Below are 23,776 nucleotides of genomic sequence, written 5' to 3'. Positions count from 1 at the left end.
GTATTTTGTAAAGGCTTCCCAAATCTTTTACAGATCTCTGGATCATAAGTTTCCAAACGGTTTGCTTGAAAGCACACAAAGTCCCTACCTAAATAACTAACTATGGCTATCTTAATAAGTCCAATTGTCAGTGCTTCCACTACACAATGAACAATAAAATAACAATATAAACTATGTATCAATAGCATAATGCCATATCAAGAGCCAGTTTGCTATATAGGTAATACTTGACTTGTACCTGTTCATTTCATGATAGTTTGAAGCTGTGACAGACTTGGTAAAAGTGACCTCAGACTCACCCTCAAAGCTGTGAATGCCATACCACCCTGTGGTTGCGGGATCACAATTTCAGAACTTAGCAACCAGCTTGCATTTACGATGGTTGCAGCATCATGGGTGCTTTATGCTCCAAAAAATACGGTATGTTAGGTCTTTACATTATTTACTTGGCAATATACCAGCAAAACCATTCACATAATTTATGAATATCAGTATTCCTCCAAAAGTCTCCGCACTAAATGAGTGTCTTGCTAGAGAGGCAGGTGTATTCTGGGACAAAATCCCTAATGGAGAAAGTGCATTCAATCAGTCAGCAGAAAGGACTGAAGAGGCTGTAAAGTCCGTTGACTCCGTTTTGTTTCTTTCAACAGTTGCATTTTGTATCCTTTGGGATGTGGGACCTCACACAGCAGGTCATCCAGAGTCAGTTCATTTATCTGTCCTGAGACATTTAACTTGGTGATAATTTCTTCAAATTGAATAATGAAGTCTGGATCAAGTTCTAGTTTTTCCCTGGCAGCCATTATCTGTAAGATTACAATAAACAAACAAACCATTCTTAATAATAATAATAATAATAATAATAATAATAATAATAATAATAATAAATTTATTGGATTTGTATGCCGCCCCTCTCCACAGACTCGGGGCGGCTAACAACAATAATAAACACAACACGTACAATCCAATAATAAAAACAACTAAAAACCCCTATTATAAAACCAAACATACACACAAACATACCATGCATAACTTGTAAAGGCCTAGGGGGAAGAGCTATCTCAACTCCCCCATGCCTGGTGGTATAAATGAGTCTTGAGTAGTTTACGAAAGACAGGGAGGGTGAGGGCAGTTCTAATCTCCGGGGGGGAGTTGGTTCCAGAGGGCCGGGGCCGCCACAGAGAAGGCTCTTCCCCTGGGGCCCACCAAACGACATTGTTTAGTCGACGGGACCTGGAGAAGGCCAACTCTGTGGGACCTTATCGGTCGCTGGGATTTGTACGGTAGCAGGCGGTTCCGGAGATAATCTGGTCCATTGCCATGTAGGGCTTTAAAGGTCATAACCAACACTTTGAATTGTGACCGGAAACTGATCAGCAGCCAATGTAAGCCACGGAGTGTTGAAGAAACGTGGACGAATCTTGGAAGCCCCCACGATGGCTCTCGCGGCTGCGTTCTGCACGATCTGAAATTTCCGAACACTTTTCAGAGGTAGCCCCATGTAGAGAGCGTTGCAGTCATCGAACCTCGGGGTGATGAGGGCATGAGTGACTGTGAGCAATGACTCCCTGTCCAAATAGGGCCGCAACTGGTGCACCAGGCGAACCTGGACAAACGCCCTAATGTAGAACTGTTATTTTCTATGCCGAATCATCATAAACTTTAACAAAGTACAAGACCCCAATCCAATTCCTCTTGCCTATTTGTTACAAAGGTGCACTACACCTGTGATTTATCTATAACTCTCTGCATCAATGCTTAGTTTGTGCAGTTGAAAGCCACAAGCTGGAAGAGTTTTAAACTTGTGAATTGTTAGACGTATTCCAAAATATTTATTAATAGGGACTAACTAAATGGGAAAAATATTCCTAAGGGTAACCAAGTTCAGCAAGCTCTATCAATATGTTAAGAAGCTTTTTAAATGAATGGTTATTTCAAGATAATTCTTGCCAAATTATTTCAGATTCATTTATTTATAAATAACTCAATGAGTAACAATTCTTACTATAGTGTAATTTACTTTGGACTGAAAAATAAGGAACAGGGGTGTGTTCTACTGAATGAGTGATATTTGTAGTTGATGCAAGGCATATAAAGTATACAGTAATATAAATAATCTAGTAAATTTCAGTGAGATGTGGGAGAAACAATTGAGATATCGACAAGAATAGGTACATAGGTACATTTATTCCTGGTATAAAATAGGTACATTTATTCCTGGTATAAAATGCTTTCCAATTTATTCCTTTGAGCTGCATTTGGGGTGACATTTCAGCAGCTACAGAAACAGCTCAAGAGAAAAATCAGTAATAGATTTCATAGTGCTTTCTGTATGTAGTAAAAAAGATTATAAAAGTGTTGCGTGTGCCTATATATATATGCATCAAGATAGCCTCCTCCCACCGCCTGAAAGGAAAGAAAAATAAGAACTATATTTCTAGCTATTCAAAAAGCCTGCTCCTATCAAATAATTTTCACTTACCACATCCTTACAGAAATTAGGTTTTCTCACAAAGTACGTATTGATTTTTGAAGCTCTTTCCAGTGTTTGCACAAGATTCTTTAGATTTCCAAAGGCAGCCAACAGAAGAATCTTCAATACAAAACAATTCGGGATTGTGTCAGAAGAAAACCCCTCCAAACAAACAGGTCAAAAGTCTTTGTACTATTAGCCCTTATGATCATCAAAGTAAATGAACTGTTCGTAAAAAGATGGAGATTGTGGTACCTTTATGGATTCCACAGCTATTGATCATCGATTGTGGCAAATTCCAGGCATACATTTTTCCATGTGAAACTTGCATTACAAAAGTTACAATAAAACGTGTGATCCAGAACTTTTCTGTTTCTTTAATTATTTTATTCACAATAATAGACAACAATAATATTAGATCAACCTTCTTCACGTTGACAATCTCCTCCACAGACGCAGCCCCAAATAGTGGTAAATACTTTGCTAAAAAGTGCTGCTTAGGAATATTCTTACTATTACTATGGAAATCATCATAGCCCTTCAAGTCCAAGACATTACAACAAACCAATAAAGTTGGTATGAATGTGGGGGAGGAAAGAGGAAGAATATCTGAAGAAATTGTTTTGTTCTTAAATAAGCAGTAGATTGATGGTTTTCCTGTAACTGTTGTCCCTTCTTCCATCTGCCCTTCTTCCTATCACTCCCATATAGATTTCTGTATCTTCAATTTTAAAGAAACCGGGAGATTGAGTTCTAGCCTCACCTTGGGCCAGTCACTCTCTCTCAGCCCTACGTAGGTGACGATGGAAAACTACTTCTGAGTAATGTTATGTTGTTTTTAATCAGAAAACTTAATAAAGATTATTTTTAAAAAATACCATCAAAGCTTAGAACACACAAATTAATTGTATTTACTTTTAGGTTATCATATACAATACTTTCAGTGGGCTGCAACTGTGAAAAATAATATTGGGCCTTCAAAAAGTCATTCTGTAGAAGGAAACAAAAATAATAATTAGTAATGCTTTAAAAATATTGGCTAACATTTTATTTAAATCCTAACAATCGATGCTCACAACCTCTCAATAATAAATAGACCTATCATATGCACATTGTTCTAAATCAGAAGTAGTAGTATTTATTTAGCCAATGACCAGCAAATTTGAATGAAAAACAAAATGAAGCAAATTAATACAGCATCTAAGACAAATCACATGATATAACATTCACACCTCTATTACTGTATTGATACATTAACTGCCCAAGTAATAATAAATTTACAAATTTAATATAAATACAGTGATACCTTGTCTTACGAACTTAATTGGTTCCAGGACAAGGTTTGTAAGGTGAAAAGTTCGTAAGACGAAACAATGTTTCCCATAGGAATCAATGTAAAAGCAAATAATGTGTGCAAATCCTTCAGGAAAATCCCAAACTTTAGAAGGGAGGCGAACAGAGGGCAGGGAGGAGCAGCTAAAGGGGGCGAGTGGAAGAAGCAAGGCTAGGCTAAAGGGTGAGTGGGAAGGAAGAAAGTCAAGGGGGGCATCCCTCCCTTTTCTTTCTTCAAAAGACACCCTTTCAGTGCCTCTGCAAGCACACTGTTCTCCTACCTTTGTTAATACAAACTCTTTCCCCCTCCAAGCCGCCCCTCCCTTTTCTTTCTTCAAAAAAGGGGGGGGGGAAAGAAACCCCTTCATCCCAGCAGCAGCGGCTTGGGTTCGTAAGGTGAAAATAGTTCGGAAGAAGAGGCAAAAAAATCTTAAACACTGGGTTTGTATCTCGAAAAGTTTGTTAGAAGAGGCGTTCGTAAGACGAGGTACCACTGTATCCCGAAGCAACTCATTAAAAATAACTACCTAAAAGTAGTATTAGGAATAAATATGAACACTTCTTAAACCAATTATTTCTTTAATTGCAGTCTTATTTTCATTGCAGCAAAATAAAATTTCACTACTGGAAATAGTGAGTTTCAAATCCTGGAGAATGTAATTCCAATGAAGTTGTATACAGTGATCCCCTGTTTATTGCGTCCCCAACCATTGCGAACAGGGTACTTCGCTATTTTTCAACCCGGAAGTCAAAATACCATCTACGCATGCGTGCCCGTGGGCACGCATGCGTAGATGGCAACCGGGAGATCAGCTGCTGGGCGGCTTCCCTGAGTCTTCCCCCTCTTGCTGGCGTCAGCGAGGAGTTTCCCCACCGCCCACGCAAACTCCTCGCTGCCGCCCGCCCTTCGCCCGCCCACGCCGTTCATTCTCGCCGCTTTCAAGCTGAATCCGGGAGCGAATTCGCTCCCGGATTCAGCTCGAAAGCGGCGAGAATGAACGGCGTGGAAAAGCGGTTCCTTGCCGTTCGTTCTCGCCGCTTTCGAGCTGAATCCGGGAGCGAATTCGCTCCCGGATTCAGCTCGAAAGTGGCGAGAATGAACGGCGTGGAAAAGCGGTTCCTTGCCGTTCCTTCTCGCCGCTTTCGAGCTGAATCCGGGAGCGAATTCGCTCCCGGATTCAGCTCGAAAGCGGCGAGAATGAACGGCGTGGAAAAGCGGTTCCTTGCCGTTCGTTCTCGCCGCTTTCGAGCTGAATCCGGGAGCGAATTCGCTCCCGGATTCAGCTCGAAAGCGGCGAGAATGAACGGCGTGGAAAAGCGGTTCCTTGCCGTTCGTTCTCACCGCTTTCGAGCTGAATCCGGGAGCGAATTCGCTCCCGGATTCAGCTCGAAAGCGGCGAGAATGAACGGCGTGGAAAAGCCGTTCCTTGCCGTTCGTTCTCGCCGCTTTCGAGCTGAATCCGGGAGCGAATTCGCTCCCGGATTCAGCTCGAAAGCGGCGAGAATGAACGGCGTGGAAAAGCCGTTCCTTGCCGTTCGTTCTCGCCGCTTTCGAGCTGAATCCGGGAGCGAATTCGCTCCCGGATTCAGCTCGAAAGCGGCGAGAGCCAGCGCCCCCCGGACCCCCAACCCGGGTTTGGGGGGCTGCTAGGAAGCCCTCCATGCCGGCGGCAAACAGCCGCGCCGCCCCCAATCTTCGGCTCCTCGCTAGCGCTGTGGGAGTAAAAATACCATCTGCACATGCGCAGATGGTGTTTTTACTTCCGCAGCGCTACTTCGCGAAAACCCGCTCGTTGCGGGGGGTCCTGGAACGGAACCCTCGCAACGAGCGGGGGATCACTGTACTCCAGTTAGGAATATATATATTAAGGGGTGACCTTATGTCCCTGTAAAATTTACCATATAATAATACATGTAAGATGGTTTCAACTTCTTTATCACATCATGGACAAATGTGGTCCAGATTGGGTTATATTTGATCTGTCTTGGAATAGTGCTGAGGGAAGAGCATTGACTTTTAAAAATAATAATCTCAATTTATATTTTGTAGGTCACAGGCTGACTCCCATGCAGCCTTATATTTATCCATATTCTATTATGCTGGGACACCCTGTTGACTTCCAACCAAGACAGATGAGCATTCAAAATGCCTTTCAAATGGAAACATCCACCCACACCCCTGGCAATTTAAATGTATTAACCTGCTCTATGCTTCTACTCTCCAGCCAGTGAGCAATACGTTGAATCTCCCCATGGTGAACTGCCATCTTCTGTTAGTTAGCCGTATTGACTAAAACTGCTGGGAATTAGAATTCAACGATGTCCAGGGGTTGACTTTCACGTTCATCACTGTTATATGCTGATCAGCTCATTCTGAGCCCATCTCAAAACTGGCAATATTTGGGCCCAATGACTTTTAAGGATTTTTCATCTTTATTCTGGGATGGGGAAGCATTGTGTACAATCTGAGGACTGTCTTAAAGAGTAGAGGGAGACGGTGGCCAGAAGGGGCTTTCAACGGAAACATTTGATTCCACCAGTTCCTGGATTAGGACACTGAGTTGGTCACTGATGTCTTAATCACCTTCACAGCTACTCTACTGCAGTGACCTCTACAAAGGCCTGACCTTGAGGTCCACGTGGAAGCTACAGCTGGTTCAGACTGGGAATGCTACAATATGTGCAAAATGCAGTGGCATGTGCAATAACTGGTATACCTAGGTATGTCCATGTTACTCCATCTCTACGCAAGCTGCATTGGTTGCCAGTCGGTCTCTGAACCCAATTCAAGGTGTTGGTTATCACCTTTAAAGCCCTAAATGGCTCAGGGCCAGACTATTTATAGGACCGCCTCCGACGTCATATCTCATTGCGTCCAGTAAGGGCCCACAGAGTTGGTCTTTTCCAGGGTCCATCCGCCAAGCAATGTCGTTTGGCGGGACCTCGGGGAAGAGCCTTCTCTGGGGTGGCTCTGACCCTATGGAATCAACTGCCCCCAGAGATTTGCACCATCTCCTCCCTATTGGTCTCCTGGAAAGCCGTTAAGACCTGGGTTTTCTGGCAGGCCTGGAATTAGACTGACTGCTGTGTGTGTGTGGTTCTTTTTAAGATATTATTTTATTATCATTATATTACTGATTTTATTATGCATTTTTGATTATATTTTAATACTATTGTATTTATCCCATCTGTTAGCCGCTCTGAGTCCTCTTTGGAATGAGCGGCATTTAAATACAATAGATAAATAAAATAAATAAAATGTCCATGTAATTCCAAACCTCCACAAACTCTATTACTGTACTGTCACTACTATACAGTAGTGGCTTTTGAATGCAGTTTTTTATTTTATTTTATTTTATTTATTTATTTAATTTTTATACCGCCCTTCTCCTTAGACTCAGGGCAGCTTACAACATGTTAGCAATAGCACTTCTTAACAGAGTCAGCATATTGCCCCCACAATCCAGGTCCTCATTTTACCCACCTCGGAAGGATGGAAGGCTGAATCAACCTTGAGCCGGTGATGAGATTTGAACCGCTGACCTTCAGATCTACAGTCAGCTTCAGTGGTCTGCAGTACAGCACTCTACCTGCTGTGCCACCCCGGTTCAAGGTGCTGGTTACTGTCTAAAAAGCCCTTCATGGCATAAAGGCCTAGTTAAAGGGACAGCCTATCTCTAATTATTTCTATGCATCTGGTGAGAATGTGGAGAGTAGGTGCGCTTTGAGTCCCTTCAATAAAACTATGTCATCTACTGGGACCTAGGAATTGTAACTTTTAGTGAGTGCCTGTCTGGGACAGCATCCCTGCTGTAATCCATATGTCCTCTAACTTGATGATATTAAAAAGGTTGTTGAAAACCTATTTGTCCTCCAGGCCTGGGAGGTAGGATGGAGTTAAGCTTCTGTTGGATGTTTTCTTTGTTTCAGAGAGTGTACAGTAGAACCCCGACTTACGAGACTAATTGGTTCCGGAAGGAGGCTCGTAAGTCGGAACGCTCGTATGACGAAACATTGTTTCCCATAGGAAACAATGTAAAGTCAATTAATCCGTGCAACAACAAAAAAACCCGCTGCCGCCGAACGCGGAAGTTAGCGTTCGGCTTCAGGAGACAGCTGCGAAGCGGCGCGGGTGTTTTAAAACGTGGCAGCCGGCCTGGGGGGCTCGGGGGCTTCCCCCCGAGCCCCCCAGGCCGGCTGCCACGTTTTAAAACACCCGCGCCGCTTCGCAGCTGTCTCCTGAAGCCGAACGCGGAAGTTAGCGTTCAGCTTCAGGAGACAGCTGCGAAGCGGCGCGCGTGTTTTAAAAGGTTGCAGCCGGCCTGGGGGGCTTGCCAGCACCCCCCCGAGCCCCCCAGGCCGGCTGCAACCTTTTAAAACACGCAGGATACGAGCGCCAAGGAGCTGTCTCCTGAAGCCGAACGCGGAAGTTAGCGTTCGGCTTCAGGAGACAGCTCCTTGGCGTTCGTATCCCGAATGTGAGCTCGGGAGGCGAACAAAAATGTAGCTCCCCTCCCAGCTCTTATCTCGAGTAGCTCGTAAGTAGAGCTGCTCGTATGTCGAGGTTCCACTGTATTTCCTTAGGTTGTGTTTTTTTACTGTCAATCCCTTGTTAAGCATAAGCCACAACACTGAAGTTACTGTACAAACACTCATCCAAGAATACAGAACATCAAACTGGACTGATAGTAGAAATAAATAATCTTGTACCTGTTTCAGACCAAGTGCTACTATAAAATATTGTGTTCTTCTTGAAAGCTCATGTCCCTGGATATGCTTATCTTCAAGTAACGTATTAACAAATTTCCAAGATTCTGGGCTGTTCTGCAGGATGCAAAATTTTTAATATATGTATAATTACAATGCAGAGGTGTTAGGACCTTACTGAATTTTAAATATTTAGGCTGTGAAAATTACACAATTAAAAAAATATATATGGAAAAAGCCCATTCAGATTATAAAAGCAAAACAAAATTAAAAATATGCCATTTATAAACTCCTGTTGAAAGTGGCACTCAATGGATACCCAAGTCTGTTTCATTAATTTGTGAACACATCAGGTAAGCTAATATTTAGTACTTCTCTAATGGAAGACCATTTATTTCTATAAATCAATAGGAAGCAAACTTCAGCAAGCCTCTGTGTCAGATACAAGTAAAGGAAGAAGTATATCTCCTCCCCACATAGACATATTATTTTCAAGCTATCAAACTGTCTATTGTTTCTTGAAGGAGAAAGAGATCTAGATGGAGAAAGACAAATGGTATGGTTGTTTTTTAATATTGGATTTTTAGATTGTAATTTTAAATTTAATTAGATTTGCCGTTGTACTGTATTGTTATATTATATACTGTTAGCCACCCCGAGTCCTCGGAGAAGGGTGTCATATAAATCTAATCTAATCTAATTTAATCTAATGAATGAATGAATGAATGAATGAATGAATGAATGAATAAATAAATAAGTGAATGAATGAATGAATGAATGAATGAACGGGTCCAAAGATGGGCTACAAGAATGGTGGAAGGTCTTAAGCATAAAATGTATCAGGAAAGACTTCATGAACTCAATCTGTATAGTCTGGAGGACAGAAGGAAAAGGGGGGACGTGATCGAAACATTTAAATATGTTAAAGGGTTAAAAAAGGTTCAGGAGGGAAGTGTTTTTAATAGGAAAGTGAACACAAGAACAAGGGGACACAATCTGAAGTTAGTTGGGGGAAAGATCAAAAGCAACGTGAGAAAATATTATTTCACTGAAAGAGTAGTAGATCCTTGGAACAAACTTCCAGCAGACGTGGTTGGTAAATCCACAGTAACTGAATTTAAATATGCCTGGGATAATCCATTGTAAGATAAAATACAGGAAATAGTATAAGGGTAGACTAGATAGACCATGAGGTCTTTTTCTGCCGTCAGTCTTCTATGTTTCTATGTTTCTATAAATAAATAAATAAAGAAATAAATAAAGAAATAAAGTATGTATGTATGTATGTATGTATGTATGTATGCATGTATGTATGTATGTACTTTTCTTCATAGAATGAAAGCTTAATTTATTAATAAGATACTATGGACAGATGGGTTTTTTCATATTAGTCAAACACAAACACCTATCAAATGAATGTGATTCATACAGTTTTAGTATATATTTACAAAGACAACTGAGATATTTTGTATTACTGAAAAGAACTGCTTTTCTGTATCATAGTTTTATGTCACTATTGATGGCCGTGATATTCTTTACACAATGTGTAGCGGTACCATGGTATTCACAGCTCACGTGGCAATTTAAATGGGGACCAACAATAAATGGAAGAAGGATCATGCTGTCAACGGCTACTTAGCTTGATGGCTGTGCATTACCACTCGAATTCCAGGTAGCTATTGTAGAGCCACCGTAGATCATAAATATTATCCTCCTTGAGACACCTTTGAGTAAATCTCACTGGCTAGATGTGACATTAAATATTGGTTTCCTAGGTCCGTGTTTCCCAATCTTGGCAACTTGAAGATATTTGGACTTCAACTCCCAGAATTCCCCAGCCAGCGAATGCTGGCTGGGGAATACTGGGAGTTGAAGTCCAAATATCTTCAAGTTGCCAAGGTTAGGAAATACTGACCTAGGTCATAACCTAAGACAGCAAAGGTTATCATGATTTTATTTATCTTCTTGTAATTTCTAAAAAATCATATTTATTTTTATTTGGTTGTCAAATTTAGATATTATATTTTCTTGATTCATCTAGGACAGGGATGTCAAACTCGATTTCATTGAGGGTTACATCAGGGTTGTGTTTGACCTTAGGGGGCCATGTGGGCGTGGCCAGGGTGGGCACGGCCATCTTGATGTAACTCGTGTCGGGGGCGCCTGTGGTGGCCTGAGCGTTCTGCCAGAGATGGTTCCCCAAGCTCAGTTTCTGGCTGCAATGGCCTCCTGCAACCCTCTGCCAGCGAAAACGGAGCTCGGGAGGGCAGTGTGAGCCGTCCCAACTCTGTTCTTGCTGGCAGAGGCACCGCAGACCAGTCCTTTGCTGTTTCTGGGGCGGCCCCATATTGTGGTTGGCTCTGGCCCAGCTCCTGCCACAGAGAATGTGGAGGTGGATGCAGGGGAAACTTCAACATGTCACAGGCCTGTGTTATTGCCGACAGAGTCAGTTCAGAGTTTAGTTTCCTCGGACGAAGAATAAGGTGGGAGTGACTTGGAAGAGGGGGGCTTGGCACACAGCCCAGGCAGTCAATCTCCATTATCATCCATTGATTTGGATGAAGACGTCTTGGACCCACGCAAGCGCAGAATTATGCGTAGAAGAGACCAAGTAAGGACATATTACTGGAGATAAGAGAGGTCACCTGTGGGTGGGGCTCCAGTAATTAGGGCTGCTGCTATAAATAGCAGCGTGTGGGTTTGGCCATTGTGGAAGAGTATCTGATCGCAGTTCTTCAGGAATCGTGCCTTGACTTTGTTTGTTGATTTTTCACATCTTTGAAACCAACGTAGAGCAAAGTGTGTGGGTGTTTCACTTCGTGGAAGAAGAAGGGGTGTGAAGTTTTTTCACAGCTACTAGCTAAGTACTTAAAGACTGATTAAGGCAAATTGTACAGCCTACCCGGTTGTTTTGGGACGAGTGCTCTTTGCAATACAAAAAGAGTGCTCAGTTTATTTTGAATTTTGTGATAAAGAACATTGTTTTGAATTTTCAAACGTGTGTGTGTCTGAAATTTGTATCCTTGAATTTTCGGGAGGCTCCTACCAGAGAGCCTGGCAGAACATCCCAAGGGCCAAATTTAAGCACCCCGTGGGCCGGATCCAGCCCCCAGGCCTTCAGTTTGACACCCCGATCTATGACAATATGCAACAAATGCAACTTTCCACTTCAGTAGCTACAAAACACCATCTGTTTAACTGCAGGGAAATCACCAAGACAGAGAGAGACAAAAAATGCAGCATTCAATGATATTCTTTTTACCATGGGTTTAGTCATTAAAAATATATATTAAAAAACAACAACAACCCTAAATTAATGAGGAAACCTGGACACAAAAATATATTAAACACAAATTAAACAATATATATTATTACCAGTTTGTAGCATATTGCAAATGCAAGTAAGTAGGTGTCTTGGCTGAATCTGACATTTTCCTGGTCCATTTTTAATAGCACATTCAGAGCATCTGTGGAATATAATTTTAATTTTAAGCATTACTTCAGTATTTGCAGATTATCACATATTCTAATTAATTAATAATATTTGTTACTGAAATAAATTAGTTATTTAAAAAAAAGTTCATATTTAAAATAACTAAAAACCCTTATTAAAACCAAACATACACAGGTTACTGCAGTGCAATTAAAGAATGTATTAAAATTACACTGGACGGAGCAGAGATCTTGTAGGTGCCAAGGAGCGTGGCTATGAACAATGCAACCTATCGTATATTCTACACATTGAGGATGCAACTACAAAATTTATACCTAAATTCTAAGATTTCAATAGTTCAGTGGAAACCATGGATCATAACATTAAAACAACATGCTTTGTGTGGTAGTAAAAAAATTGATGCATCATTCTGCACCTGAATCAATGTCATCACAAAATCCTCAATAATTAAAAGATATAATTAAAAAATTAAAAACCTTAAAGGTGAACGACACCTTGCCTCATGGCAACTTGTCTTGAAATTTGGGATTGTTTTAAAAAAGAGTTTTGATTCCATTTTGGAGGTCTGTGAATATCTAGAGATAGGTGCCCGTGGGAATTTCAGTTTTAAATGTCATAAAACTGAAGTACTATGCAGTGTTTCTTGGAATTAAGTCTTATTGTCTACGCTAACTCTTCCTTTCTAATAAATACTTACCTTCAATGTGGCAAAATTAATGTTGTGGTCTGACAAAATTCAATCTTGTCAAGGCTTAAAATTTTCTATGGTACCTCCCCCTTCCCCCGAAAGTAAAAATTATTAAAACTCCAAAAATGTACCAAGTATTATTACATTCACTGAATGAAAATGAACATATAATGAGCACAGATTTAAGAAATCTACAATTATTTTTAAGAGGTGTTACAGCTTTGTAATAGCCAAAAACAATCATGCAAAATTTATTAAATCAAATTATCCAGTGGCAATTATATTGTATTATAATATGATTAATATTATCTTTACCTTCATAACGGCCCTTTTCAAATAACATATCCATTAATATATTGAATGATGTGTAATCTCCAAAGAAGCCATTTAGAGTCTGAAAAGAAACAGAAAATATAACTGTATTGGCTGTTTTCATCTAAATAATTGTTTCCGCAGAAATAACTTCATTCATTGAGAAACACTTGGGAGAAAAATTCATGGTTTTAAATTTTAGGAACATCCTCTCAAGCCACAAACAAGAGATTTCATCATTATCAAAATACATTTATCACTACACTGTTTCTAAAAATAAATTATTCAATGGTGATTTGATTAAAAGGCGATTTATTAGAAGACTGTTAGAAAAGGTCTTGGAAAGGCAGATCATGGAATGTGTTCCTCATAGACTAGAACAGGGTGCTTCAACCTGAGGTGGGTTCTTCCCAGTTTGGACCGGTTCTCCCAAACTGGTAGCAACCCACTGGTGATGTCACAATGACATCACAGAACTGGTTCGATTGGTGCCAGTCCGTGGAGGCCGCCATTAAAAAAAAAATTCCCAGGTTTTTTTTCTGAGCATGTGCAGAAGCCAAATTTCCGGCACTGTGCATGCGCCGACATCTTGCTTTCGGCTTTTTTGGGGGGGGGGACTGTTTTTTATTTTTTGGTACTGTGCATATGTCCATGGGCAGCACATTTTATTTATTTATTTATTCATTCATTTGTCCAATACATAAATACATAGGAAGAAAATAGACATGTGATAATATAAAAGAGGGTGAAAGTGAACTTAGAGGAGAGGATATATGAAAGGAAGAGAATATATAAGATAGGTGAAAGAAAGGAAAGACAATTGGACAGGGGACAAAAGGCACACCAGTGCACTTATGTACACCCCCTTACTGGCCTCTTAGGAACCTGGAGAGGTCAATTGTGGAGAGTCTAAGGGAGAAGTGTCACATACGTGACCATGAGGCGTAGCGACGCAGCTTAAGAGGAAGTGAATTGGCAGCGAGGTAAGTTAGAATCCACATGTCTCTAACCTTAACAACTTTAAGACTTGTGGACCTCAACGCTCTGGGAGTTGAAGTGCACAAGTCTTAAAGTTGCCAAGGTTGAAGACCCCTGGACTATAGGAGACCTTGGAGTAATCCCCAGTGAAACAAGATTTATTTCAATAATAATAATAATAATAATAATAATAATAATAATAATAATAATAATAATAATTTATTAGATTTGTATGCCGCCCCTCTCCAAAGACTCGGAGCGGCTCACAACAAAAGCAATAATACAATGTAATACAAATCCACTATTAAAAGAAAACTAAATTAAAACCCATTTCCACTAAAACAATCAATTCTACACAATCAAACCACTCTCAGATGCTAAGTCAGAAGGTGGAGTAGAGAATTATGGCGGCATAAGTGGTCTTTAATATCTTGCGGAAGGCAAGGAGGGTGGGGGCAATCCAAATCTCTGGGGGAAGTTGATTCCAGAGGGCCGGGGCTGCCACAGAGAAGGCTCTTCCCCTAGGTCCTGCCAGATGATATTGTTTTGTCGACAGGACCTGGAGAAGGCCAACTCTGTGGGATATAATTGGCTGCTGGGGTTCGTACGGCAGAAGTATTCAAGCATCCAGTGGTGAGTTGCTACCAGTTCACCCTGTATTGGCTGAACAGGTAGCAGTGGCGGTGGGAGGCTCCACCCATCCGCCCACGCACATGCAGAGTGACTGACAAGACCAAGGATGAAGTAGTAACTAGGATTTCAGGAAGGAATCTTTAATGCTAATATAAGAGAAGTACACCATCTTGAAAACTAAGAATTTCTCAAACTTAGTTATAGCAAATTGATTAATTTTCCTGAAGTGCCTCTTCTTGTATCTATCAGCTGGTGATGAACTCCCAGTTATGAGATGAACATTTTATTATTTTATTTATTATTACTTAGATTTGTATGCCACTCTTCTCCGAGGACTCAGGGCGGAACATGCATCCACCTTCTCCCCTGCCTTTTCACTATCCCTCACTCCAAGGATAATATCTAAACATAGGATAATATCTAAACTTTTGTCAAGTTTCCTTTGTATAACTTGAGGTTCAAGATTCCAGATATTTCAGGAATTCAAATGGAGCCCAAATGTTCCAAACTAAACCGATGGGCCTTATAAGGCTCCCCTGATTTTAAGATGGTTGCGTTGGAAAAATAAATTGCCCTACAGGTTGAATTTCATGATTAGAATGGTAGAAATAAAAATAATTCAAAGATAGTCCTGAATTTCACCTGATCTTTGATGAATTCCAATGCAACTGCTTCAAGGTCTAGTTCATAACATAACCTCATAAATATGGGTCCAAATCTGAACTCCCCAAAGGCCCTGTTTCCGTTCTCTTGGTGATACCTGAGAAGAAGATAGGTTTTATTATGATGATGATTTAAGTCTAAATATCAGATAGACAAAGTTAGAGTATATTCAAAGCTCAATATGAATCTTCCACAAGATAGGATCCAAGGTGTATAGTTACTTCACTTAGAATTTTCAGAAAACCAATGTCATTCTATACCATTCAACAATAAAAAAAATAGTGATAACAAGAGAAGAGTTTATGTAATAGCCTCCCCAAAGTAGTTCTTTTCTATCAAATTAATTTTGTATGCTGGTAAAAGATTATATATGTTTTCCCCCCTTTTATTATGTTGTGGTTTGCATTATTTCCATAACAACATGAACAATCAATCCCTTAGTGTACAATACTGTCCCCAAAAAGACAAAAAATAAATCAAATGTAAAATAATTAAAAATAGTCTCATTATAAAATTTCCTGATTGTAACATGATGAGAAATAGGCCAAAGATAATACAAATGAATTACTTAATGACTCTTACCTGTATATGGTTCTTTTGACTAATTCCATTTCGTTTTTGGATTGACATAGATATAGTACATTTATTAATTCTGGTTTGAGAATGAGAGTATTAGTTGCTAACTTTTTTTCAACAGTTTTGAAAAACTCATCTGAAATTGAAAAAGAAAGTAAATTGTTTATTCAATTGTATCTATCATCCGCTATTAAGGTTGCACACAATATTGCAGAATTGATACAATAAAATGAAGCTGATTGTTGCTGATCGTTGCTTTGGTTTAACTTAATATGTGAATCCAGCATTGTGGTTTCTAAATCATCTCTTAAACTTTGCAGGTCTTCAAAATTGGCAACATCTGGGAATTGAAGTTCACAAGTCTTAAAGTGACCAAGTTTGGGGACCCCTGATCTAGGATGATATAACATCCTAATTTTTCTGGAAGAGTCCGCTTTTGGAGGTAGTAGTCTATACATCAGACAATGTATTCCATACATTTCCCCAAGCCAGGAAAATATTTGGTTTCCAGACTTTAGCCCATTTCAGCAGCAACAATAGCACAAACAGCCAGAAACTCAAGTTTGCCAGATTAACCACATTCTCATCTGAGTCACAGAGCAGGAAACTGCATCTCTGTTCCCTGATCATGACGATGAGAGTTACCAAATCTGGACTGCCAAAAGCCTCTGGATGGCAAAAAGGACTTTGAGTTTCTATTTTTGCTAGTTGGTCTATCTGATTTTTGCAACTTCTGAAGCACTTGGTGATATAAATGAATTCCGGTAGTCCTTATTTACCAACAATCTGGGACAGGCAATCCCATCACTAAATGATAAATATCTCATGATTCTTGACAAATGTATATTTTCTTTTATAAGCCTGAGAACACATGCACCAAAGACAAATTCCTTGTGTGTCCAATCACACTTGGCCAATAAAACATTCTATTCTATTCTAAAGTTGTCAAGCAAGACATCAAGTGACCATGATTTGCAGTTTTACTGCTGGCTTCCTTTGCTTGTCAGGAGCCAGCAGTGAAGGTCGCAAATAACAATCATGTACCGTATTTTTCGCTCTATAAGACGCACCTGCTGATAAGACGCACCTAGATTTTAGAGGAGGAAAATAGAAAAAAAATATTTTGAGCCAAAAAGGGGAGAGGAAGAGAGGAAGGAGTGAAAGAAGGGAGTGAGGGAGGAAAGAAGGGAGGAAGGAAAAGGAAAGCAAGAAATGGAGGAAAGAAAGGAAGGAAGGAAAGAAAGAAAGAAAGGGGGAAGGAACAGGAACAGAGGAAGGAAGCAAGGAAACTTATGAAAGGGGAGAGTAAGAGAGGAAGGACTGAAGGAAGGGAGGGAGGGAAGAAGGTAGGAAGGAGAAAGAAAAGAAGAAATAGAGGAAGGGAAGGTAAAAGAGAGAAAGAAAAAGAGCAAGAAAAAAAGCAAGAGAGAAAGAAAATGAAAGAGAAATAAAAATAGACAGGGGGAATGAAAGAAATGGAAGGAGGGAAGGAAGGAGAGAAAGCAAGAGAAAGAAAGAAAGCAAGAGAAAGAAAAAAGAATGAAAGAGCAAGAGAGCAAGAGAGAAAAAGAAAGAAAGAAAGGCAACTTCAAAGAAAGGCTCACTGAGCATCTCTCACTCTCTCTCTCTTTCTATCCCTCTTTCTTTCTTTCTCTTCCTTTCTCTCTCTCCTCTTCCTTTATCTCCTCTCTCTCCCTCCCTCTCTTTCTCTCCCCCCTCTCTCCCCCTTTCCCTCTCTCTTTCTCTCTTTCCCTCTCTTGCTATCTCTCCCCCTCTCCCTCTCTCTTTCTCTCCTCCCTTTCCCTCTCTTTCTCTCTCTCCCTCTCTTGCTAGCTCTCCCCCCTCTCCCACTCTCTTTCTCCCTCTCTTTCTCTCTCTCCCCCTCTCTCTTTCTCTCTCTCCCCCTCTCTCTTTCTCTCTCTCCCCCCCCTTTCTCTCACTCTCTCTTTCTCACTATCTTGCTGTCTGTTGCTCTCACTCACTCTCGTTCTCTCTCCGTTCTTCTCAGCGGTGACGCGCGCACGCCCTGCCCGCCTCACCTTTGCCGAGAGCTCTCAGCAAGGGGGTTGTAGGAGAGGCGGGGCCGGCGGCAAAGGTGATATTCAATGTCGGGGGCGCACGGGCGGTTGCACGCGCTCCCTATCTCCCTGCTAGCCCACTCGGAATATTCAAAATAAGAAAAACCTTCGCCGGCAAAGGCTTTTCTTATTTTGAATATTCCGAGTGGGCTAGCAGGGAGATAGGGAGCGCGCGCAACCGCCCGTGCGCCCCCGACATTGAATATCGCCTTCGCCGGCCTCCGCTGAGAAAAGCCTTTGCCGGCATTTCCTCTCGGCGCAGCGGCGGGCGGAGAGAGGGAAGGGGGGGCAGCGGCGTCCCTCCTGGCCTTGGCGGGCCGCCCGACCCTCCCCACCTCCTGCAAACACGGCGGGTGGCGGGGGGAGAGCGAGGAGCCGGTTCCGGCGGGCGCGGGGCTTGGCTGGCTGGCTGGCGGGGGGAGCGCCGCTGGTGGTGAGGAGGGAGACCCTCCTCCGGGAGGGAGGGGGCCAGGCAGCAGCTAGCCAGCCAGCCGGCGGGATGGCACTTCCGAGTTCGCAGCCTCCCCCCCCCTCCCTGCATCTTCGCTCCATAAGACGAGGCTGATTTTTCATCCTACTTTGGGAGGAAAAAAACTGCGTCTTATGGAGCGAAAAATACGGTAACTGTGGGAAGCTGTGATGGTTGTAAATGTGTAGTAGCAGCGAAGCACTTAAATCTTGGACAGTGACAATGGGAATGTTGTGACAATCATAAATGGAAGGATCAGTTGTAAAATTATCTTTTCAACCCCACTATAACTTCTATTACAAAACAGGGTATAAAATATAAATGTATGGGCTTTAAAAAGGACTGCCTTTAAATATATAACTCTATAAATTTAATGTGTATAAAATGCATACAATAAACTTCAGTTCACACAATATAATAAAGTCACAAGGCAATTTGCTTCTGTTTGCTATGTTAATGGAATGGAATGGAATAAACTACTTTGTTGGCTAAGAATAATTAGACACACAAGGAATTCGTCTCTGGTGCATAAGCTTTCAGTGTACACCCAGAACAGCAAAGTAATAATAATCATAATATAAAAATAATCGTAATCATAATAATGATACTAATAAGAGGTGGTAGTTTCAGAGTTGAACCCAATTCACAATGAACCCAATTCAATTAGGATCTGGAAGCTCCATTCAGGCTTGAAGTATTTCTCTGGGTTTTGGGTTGAACCTGTTTGTAGTTTAGAATAACTATACACACCCCAATTAGATAGGCAGGAATAATAATTAAATTATAAGATTATAATAATACTTTAATTTGAATGTTTTAATGTTTTAATCTTTTTCTTTTTTCTATAAACCCATAAGATACCTAGAATTAACTGGTCAGTGAGATGGGCAACATCAAAATTTAATAAAGAAATATATACTGTTAAGCAATGTTCTGGCTGACAACTCAGAAATGATCGGTCAGACTGGAGTTACAATTTCAAGGTATACGCTGAGTTAAAATGAAAACAGAAAGAGAGTTTGAAGTTCTTTCAGATGGTCTCTTGGTTTTGATTTCAAAGTATGCAATTGTTTGTATAAAAAAAATAAATGAAAGCATCCCAGTTCAGACTTTTGATTTGAAATCTTTCTGGAAATAACTGACTTTAAATATTTTAGTAGCAATTGTCATATCAAAAGATTTCTCCAAATGTACTTTACTGTACTGTATCTGCTGGGCATCAGGACCTGGGCAGTTCCTAAAGCTAATGCCCTATATAGAATATCATCTGGCTACCCACATTTAAAAAGTCCCATTAAAGACAACTGTCACAAGGTGCCTCCTAGTTATCAATTAACAAACTTTTGTGTAAATATTGAGTCTACAGTACCCATGATATTCCTTCTGTGATTTGATTGCAATTGGGACTTATTCATTGGATAGTACAAGATCTTGTTATTTAAAAATAATTTTTAAAAGTGTTTGAACTTAGGGTAAATATAATGCTTTTCTGCTACTCATATAAATATTATTTGGGGAAGGCAGGGGATTAGAAGTTTAAAGAGACAGGAGTACTTTAGCTATCATATTCCTTGGATAAGCAAAATCATAGCTTGTACGTCACAGATTAAAACTATGTTCTTTCATTTTAATTTGCAAATATATTATTTGATGTAAATACCTTTTTGTCCATATAGTTTATATTCATTTTCCAATTTCTTTTCTTGAAATTTACGTAACTGCAGAATATCTTCTGTTAACAAATAACGTTTTGCTAAAATTGGAACAAGAAAATACAGAAGTGTTTTATTTATCATAATAATTAGTTTGAACCTTAATCAAATAACCATCATTTCCTTTTGGAGGGTGTGTGTGTATAAAATTACCTTTATTTTTTCTCCAACATACAGTAAAAACATAAACAGTTAAAAAAAAAATAGAATCAGTGCCTAAAATAATAATAAATGAAATTTCTTTATACCATTAAACATTCAGAAAAAAATTCCTAACAATACCTTTAATATACAAATAACCATTATTTCCAACTAGAAAAATGACACAAGATCTTGAAGCCTTTTTCCTTTATGCAGTTAATATTAATCTGATATGTCATGATTATAAGCATTCTAATTGTAATACTTAAGTAGGTTTCCATTATGATCACTTCTACCTTAACAGCAAAATTCAATCAGGTTTTGCAAAATAAATGTAAGTTCAATTCCTCGGGGGGAAAAAGTGTCTAGTCTCAATCATATAAACTCACCATTCTGATTTCTGATGCTCCCTGCCAGCTTCCCACAAGGATCTTAATGGGAAAGCCAGCAGGAAGTCAGAAGTCACTCCTATTTAGGTAAGGAAATATATCTGAGAGGCTGACCTAACAAGTCACAGGTTGTCTAATAAATGCTGAAAATCATTAGCATACTTTCCTACCATTTTAAAGGACAAAAAAAATGTTATTATCTTATCTATGAGTGACCTGGTCTTATAGATTTTTCAGTATTGGTCTGCTAAGTATAGTCTTCACGAAAAAAACCCTGTTAAGTGTGACTCTTGGGCTTTAAATACTGTCCATCCCATCATAATAATGGATCCAATTTATATCTGAACCATGTAATCTACAAAATCAGTTTACACATTATTTTATTCTTTTAATTCAGTTTATACATTCACATTTGTTTTTTTTCTTATTCACTGATTCCCATTCATACAGTACATAGTTGCTTAGTACTGTTTCTTGTGTTGTTTGACTTTCTGACATCACATTATATAAACACAAAATACGTTCTCTTTGTATTTGTGGATTGCCTTCCCTAATTTGGCTCTCTCTGAATGTTCTTGGAAAAAATTATCGGAGAACATTGTCAAAGAAATTCTAGTCCCAAATAATAATTAGCAAATAATTAATATCCTCCCTCTCCTAAGCTATATTTCCAGAATTGGGAGTAGCATGAAAGCTACCTTGAGCTCCTGAACAAAAGGCAAGATAAAAATCAACCAAATAAACACACTATTGGTACTAATCCAGAATTAGATCCTGGCATTGGTGTTCTTATGCAACAATCTGTAAGAGAACTGATTTATTTCCGGTTCAGTTGCAGAACAAATGAATTCACAGAAAGGGCAAACTTTTCATTAGCAGTAACAAACTCTTGTATTCCCAGGAGTGGAAATGTTTGCTTCTCCTGATCCCAGGGGTTTCAGTTGATGCAGCGTCAACTTCACAAGTCCTAAAGTGGAAAGGTGACTTGACCGCTTGATTGATCCCTTGCACAAGACCAACTTGAATGCACATAAGGGGCAAGTACAAGTGCACTAGAGTGCCTTCCGTCCCCTGTCCTATTGCTCTCCTATATTTCCTATAACTTTCCTCTATTCCTATATCTCTTCTTCTATTCTTTCGTTGATATATTCTATTCCTATATCTTCTATTATTTCTTAGATATATTTTACTATGAGTATCTCCTCTATAACCTTCATCATGTATTTTACTATGTGTATATTGATATATACCCACTAAAACCCTCATTGTGTATTGGACAAAATAAATAAATAAATAAAATAAATAAACATTTAGTTGATTCTGCTGATTATGCTTTTGATTCAATTTCAAAACAGAAGCCAGGATTGATCAGAATCAGGATTCTGCTTCTAGATTTTTACAACTGTTCCCATGAGTATAGTAGACTCTGGGTGCAATGGAGTCTGGAATGAAATTGACACAAATCCTTTTTTTTTTGGCAAAAGAACGGCTTGGTTATCTCCTGAAGGATTTTGCTGTTAATAGCTGGCATAGAGAGATATCACCCAAGAAGGGTGCAGTAACATGCTCCCCAGATGAAAGATGTGTCCATTTATCCAAAAGGATGCCTAGCCCATGGAGTTCCAACCTTCAGTCTGCAGCCCAGTACTGTTGGGTAGTGGGCCGAACAAGCAGCACGACAGTGCACAAAGCTTTATTTGCGCACACGTGGGATTAGGCTTCAGTGTGCAACCATCCCTTCCCCTTTGCCACTACTGCCGGTTCGTAGGGGATCGCTGATGTAGCCCAATCTAGACTTTTCTTGCTGATTTACCTGTTCATTGCAATTACTTAGGTTTTTTTTTCAAATGAGTTCTTGTAAACTGGATAAATAAAAGTGGCAACTGTGTATATTTGGCTTAGCATCAACTAAGTATCAACAGAAACCCTTTAATACTGTTATTTGAAGCATGTGAACTTTTACTGTAAGTCAGCTACATTATAATTATTACCTACTTAACAACAAAAACAAATCCCATGTAGAATTAATCACTATATACATATTTCATTTGTATTCAAAGCCTATATTACATAAAATATGGCCTTTCGTTTGAATAAAGTTGTATAATTGGGAACTGCATATGTGGATCTAACAGGTTCTGGTTTTTTACTCTATTTCATTTTGTATGGTCTTATTGTTTTGCATGCTGTACATATTGATATGGTTCCTAGTTAATCAATACTTATTATTACTGTTACCTGGAATTTTAGGTTTCAAAATTAGCATTTTAAAAACGATATTGACATGGAAATCTAGGTTTCTTTTTTAACTTTAGAAAAAACATGTTTCTTTCTAATCAATCAAGGCCATTTCTTTAGGTAGGTGGAGCACTAAACAACAGAGAGCACATTTTGAAAGATCTTGAATACACTTGCAAGTTCTACGAAAGTTACAAACCCAACGGGGAAAGAGGAATGCACACCTTTTAAATTTGCTGCTTGTGAAATGTTACCTAGAATGAATGTTTACAGGTAATTAATATCTTTTATTGTTTGATCACTTGATTTCTGATGGATCACATATATCCAATGTATAATTTATTTCTGCATCCTAAAAAGACTTCAACTCACCCACCCACCCTTTAACAAATGTTTTTGCTTGCTTGAATTACTTGGCGATTCCTATTTTCAGGTGGGCATTGAAGCCCTTTGCAAAGGTAAAAGGGTCTCCCCCAAACTTTGGAAGCCACAAATTTGGAGGCTCGGATTGATTTGCTTCGATCACAAAACACGCCTGCACAGAGCAACTTCACCCACGAGTCTTCCATTACTTATGAGATTTGCATGGCCATCCAATCACCTTAAAATGCAACTTTGGGCGGCTCACAATGATGGCTGCTGTTATTTATGGATTATGCATTAGAAATCCCAGAGCTGCAAAGCAACCTTCCCATTTATTCGATTGTTTTTTAAAAGAGGGACCTGGAATTTCCAAACTCCTTTCTTTTCTGAACGCCAGTTCCAATGTACCTCCTTGAAAGCAGCTCCAACAGCCAACTCTGTCCGCAACCAGCCCGCCGGCCGCGGGATATTCGGCTGTCTTTCGCAGGAGCCGACCCGAACTTCCAACTACGAGCGCAGCCATTTTTCCGCCGGGACATGTGTAGAACCGCTATAGGAGAGAGGCGCTAA

General features: G+C 39.9%; 2 protein-coding genes across 2 annotated transcripts in view; one reads left to right on the top strand and one right to left on the bottom strand.

Annotated features, from left to right (window-relative positions):
* Positions 1-425: 425 nt before the first annotated feature.
* PTCD2 (pentatricopeptide repeat domain 2) lies at positions 426-23,768 on the bottom strand. Its single transcript, XM_070743123.1, has 10 exons — positions 23,615-23,768; positions 20,024-20,116; positions 15,823-15,952; positions 15,220-15,337; positions 12,970-13,048; positions 11,888-11,979; positions 8,516-8,629; positions 3,389-3,463; positions 2,483-2,593; positions 426-806 (listed from the first exon to the last, which is right to left on the bottom strand). The coding sequence occupies exons 1-10, from the start codon at positions 23,727-23,729 to the stop codon at positions 582-584; spliced, it is 1,152 nt and encodes a 383-aa protein (XP_070599224.1). The 5' UTR covers positions 23,730-23,768; the 3' UTR covers positions 426-581.
* The window catches only part of MRPS27 (mitochondrial ribosomal protein S27), a 73,187-nt gene continuing 72,467 nt past the window's right edge, over positions 23,057-23,776 (top strand). Inside the window, exon 1 of the mRNA XM_070743122.1 lies at positions 23,057-23,116. Coding sequence (XP_070599223.1) covers positions 23,107-23,116 — 10 coding nt within the window. The 5' untranslated portion in view covers positions 23,057-23,106. The remainder of the gene's footprint in view (positions 23,117-23,776) is intronic.

Source organism: Erythrolamprus reginae, chromosome 2 (assembly GCF_031021105.1).
Source record: "Erythrolamprus reginae isolate rEryReg1 chromosome 2, rEryReg1.hap1, whole genome shotgun sequence".
Lineage (NCBI taxonomy): Eukaryota > Metazoa > Chordata > Lepidosauria > Squamata > Dipsadidae > Erythrolamprus > Erythrolamprus reginae.
Note: the sequence above shows the minus strand (reverse complement) of the source record. Positions and strands in the feature narration are given on the sequence as shown.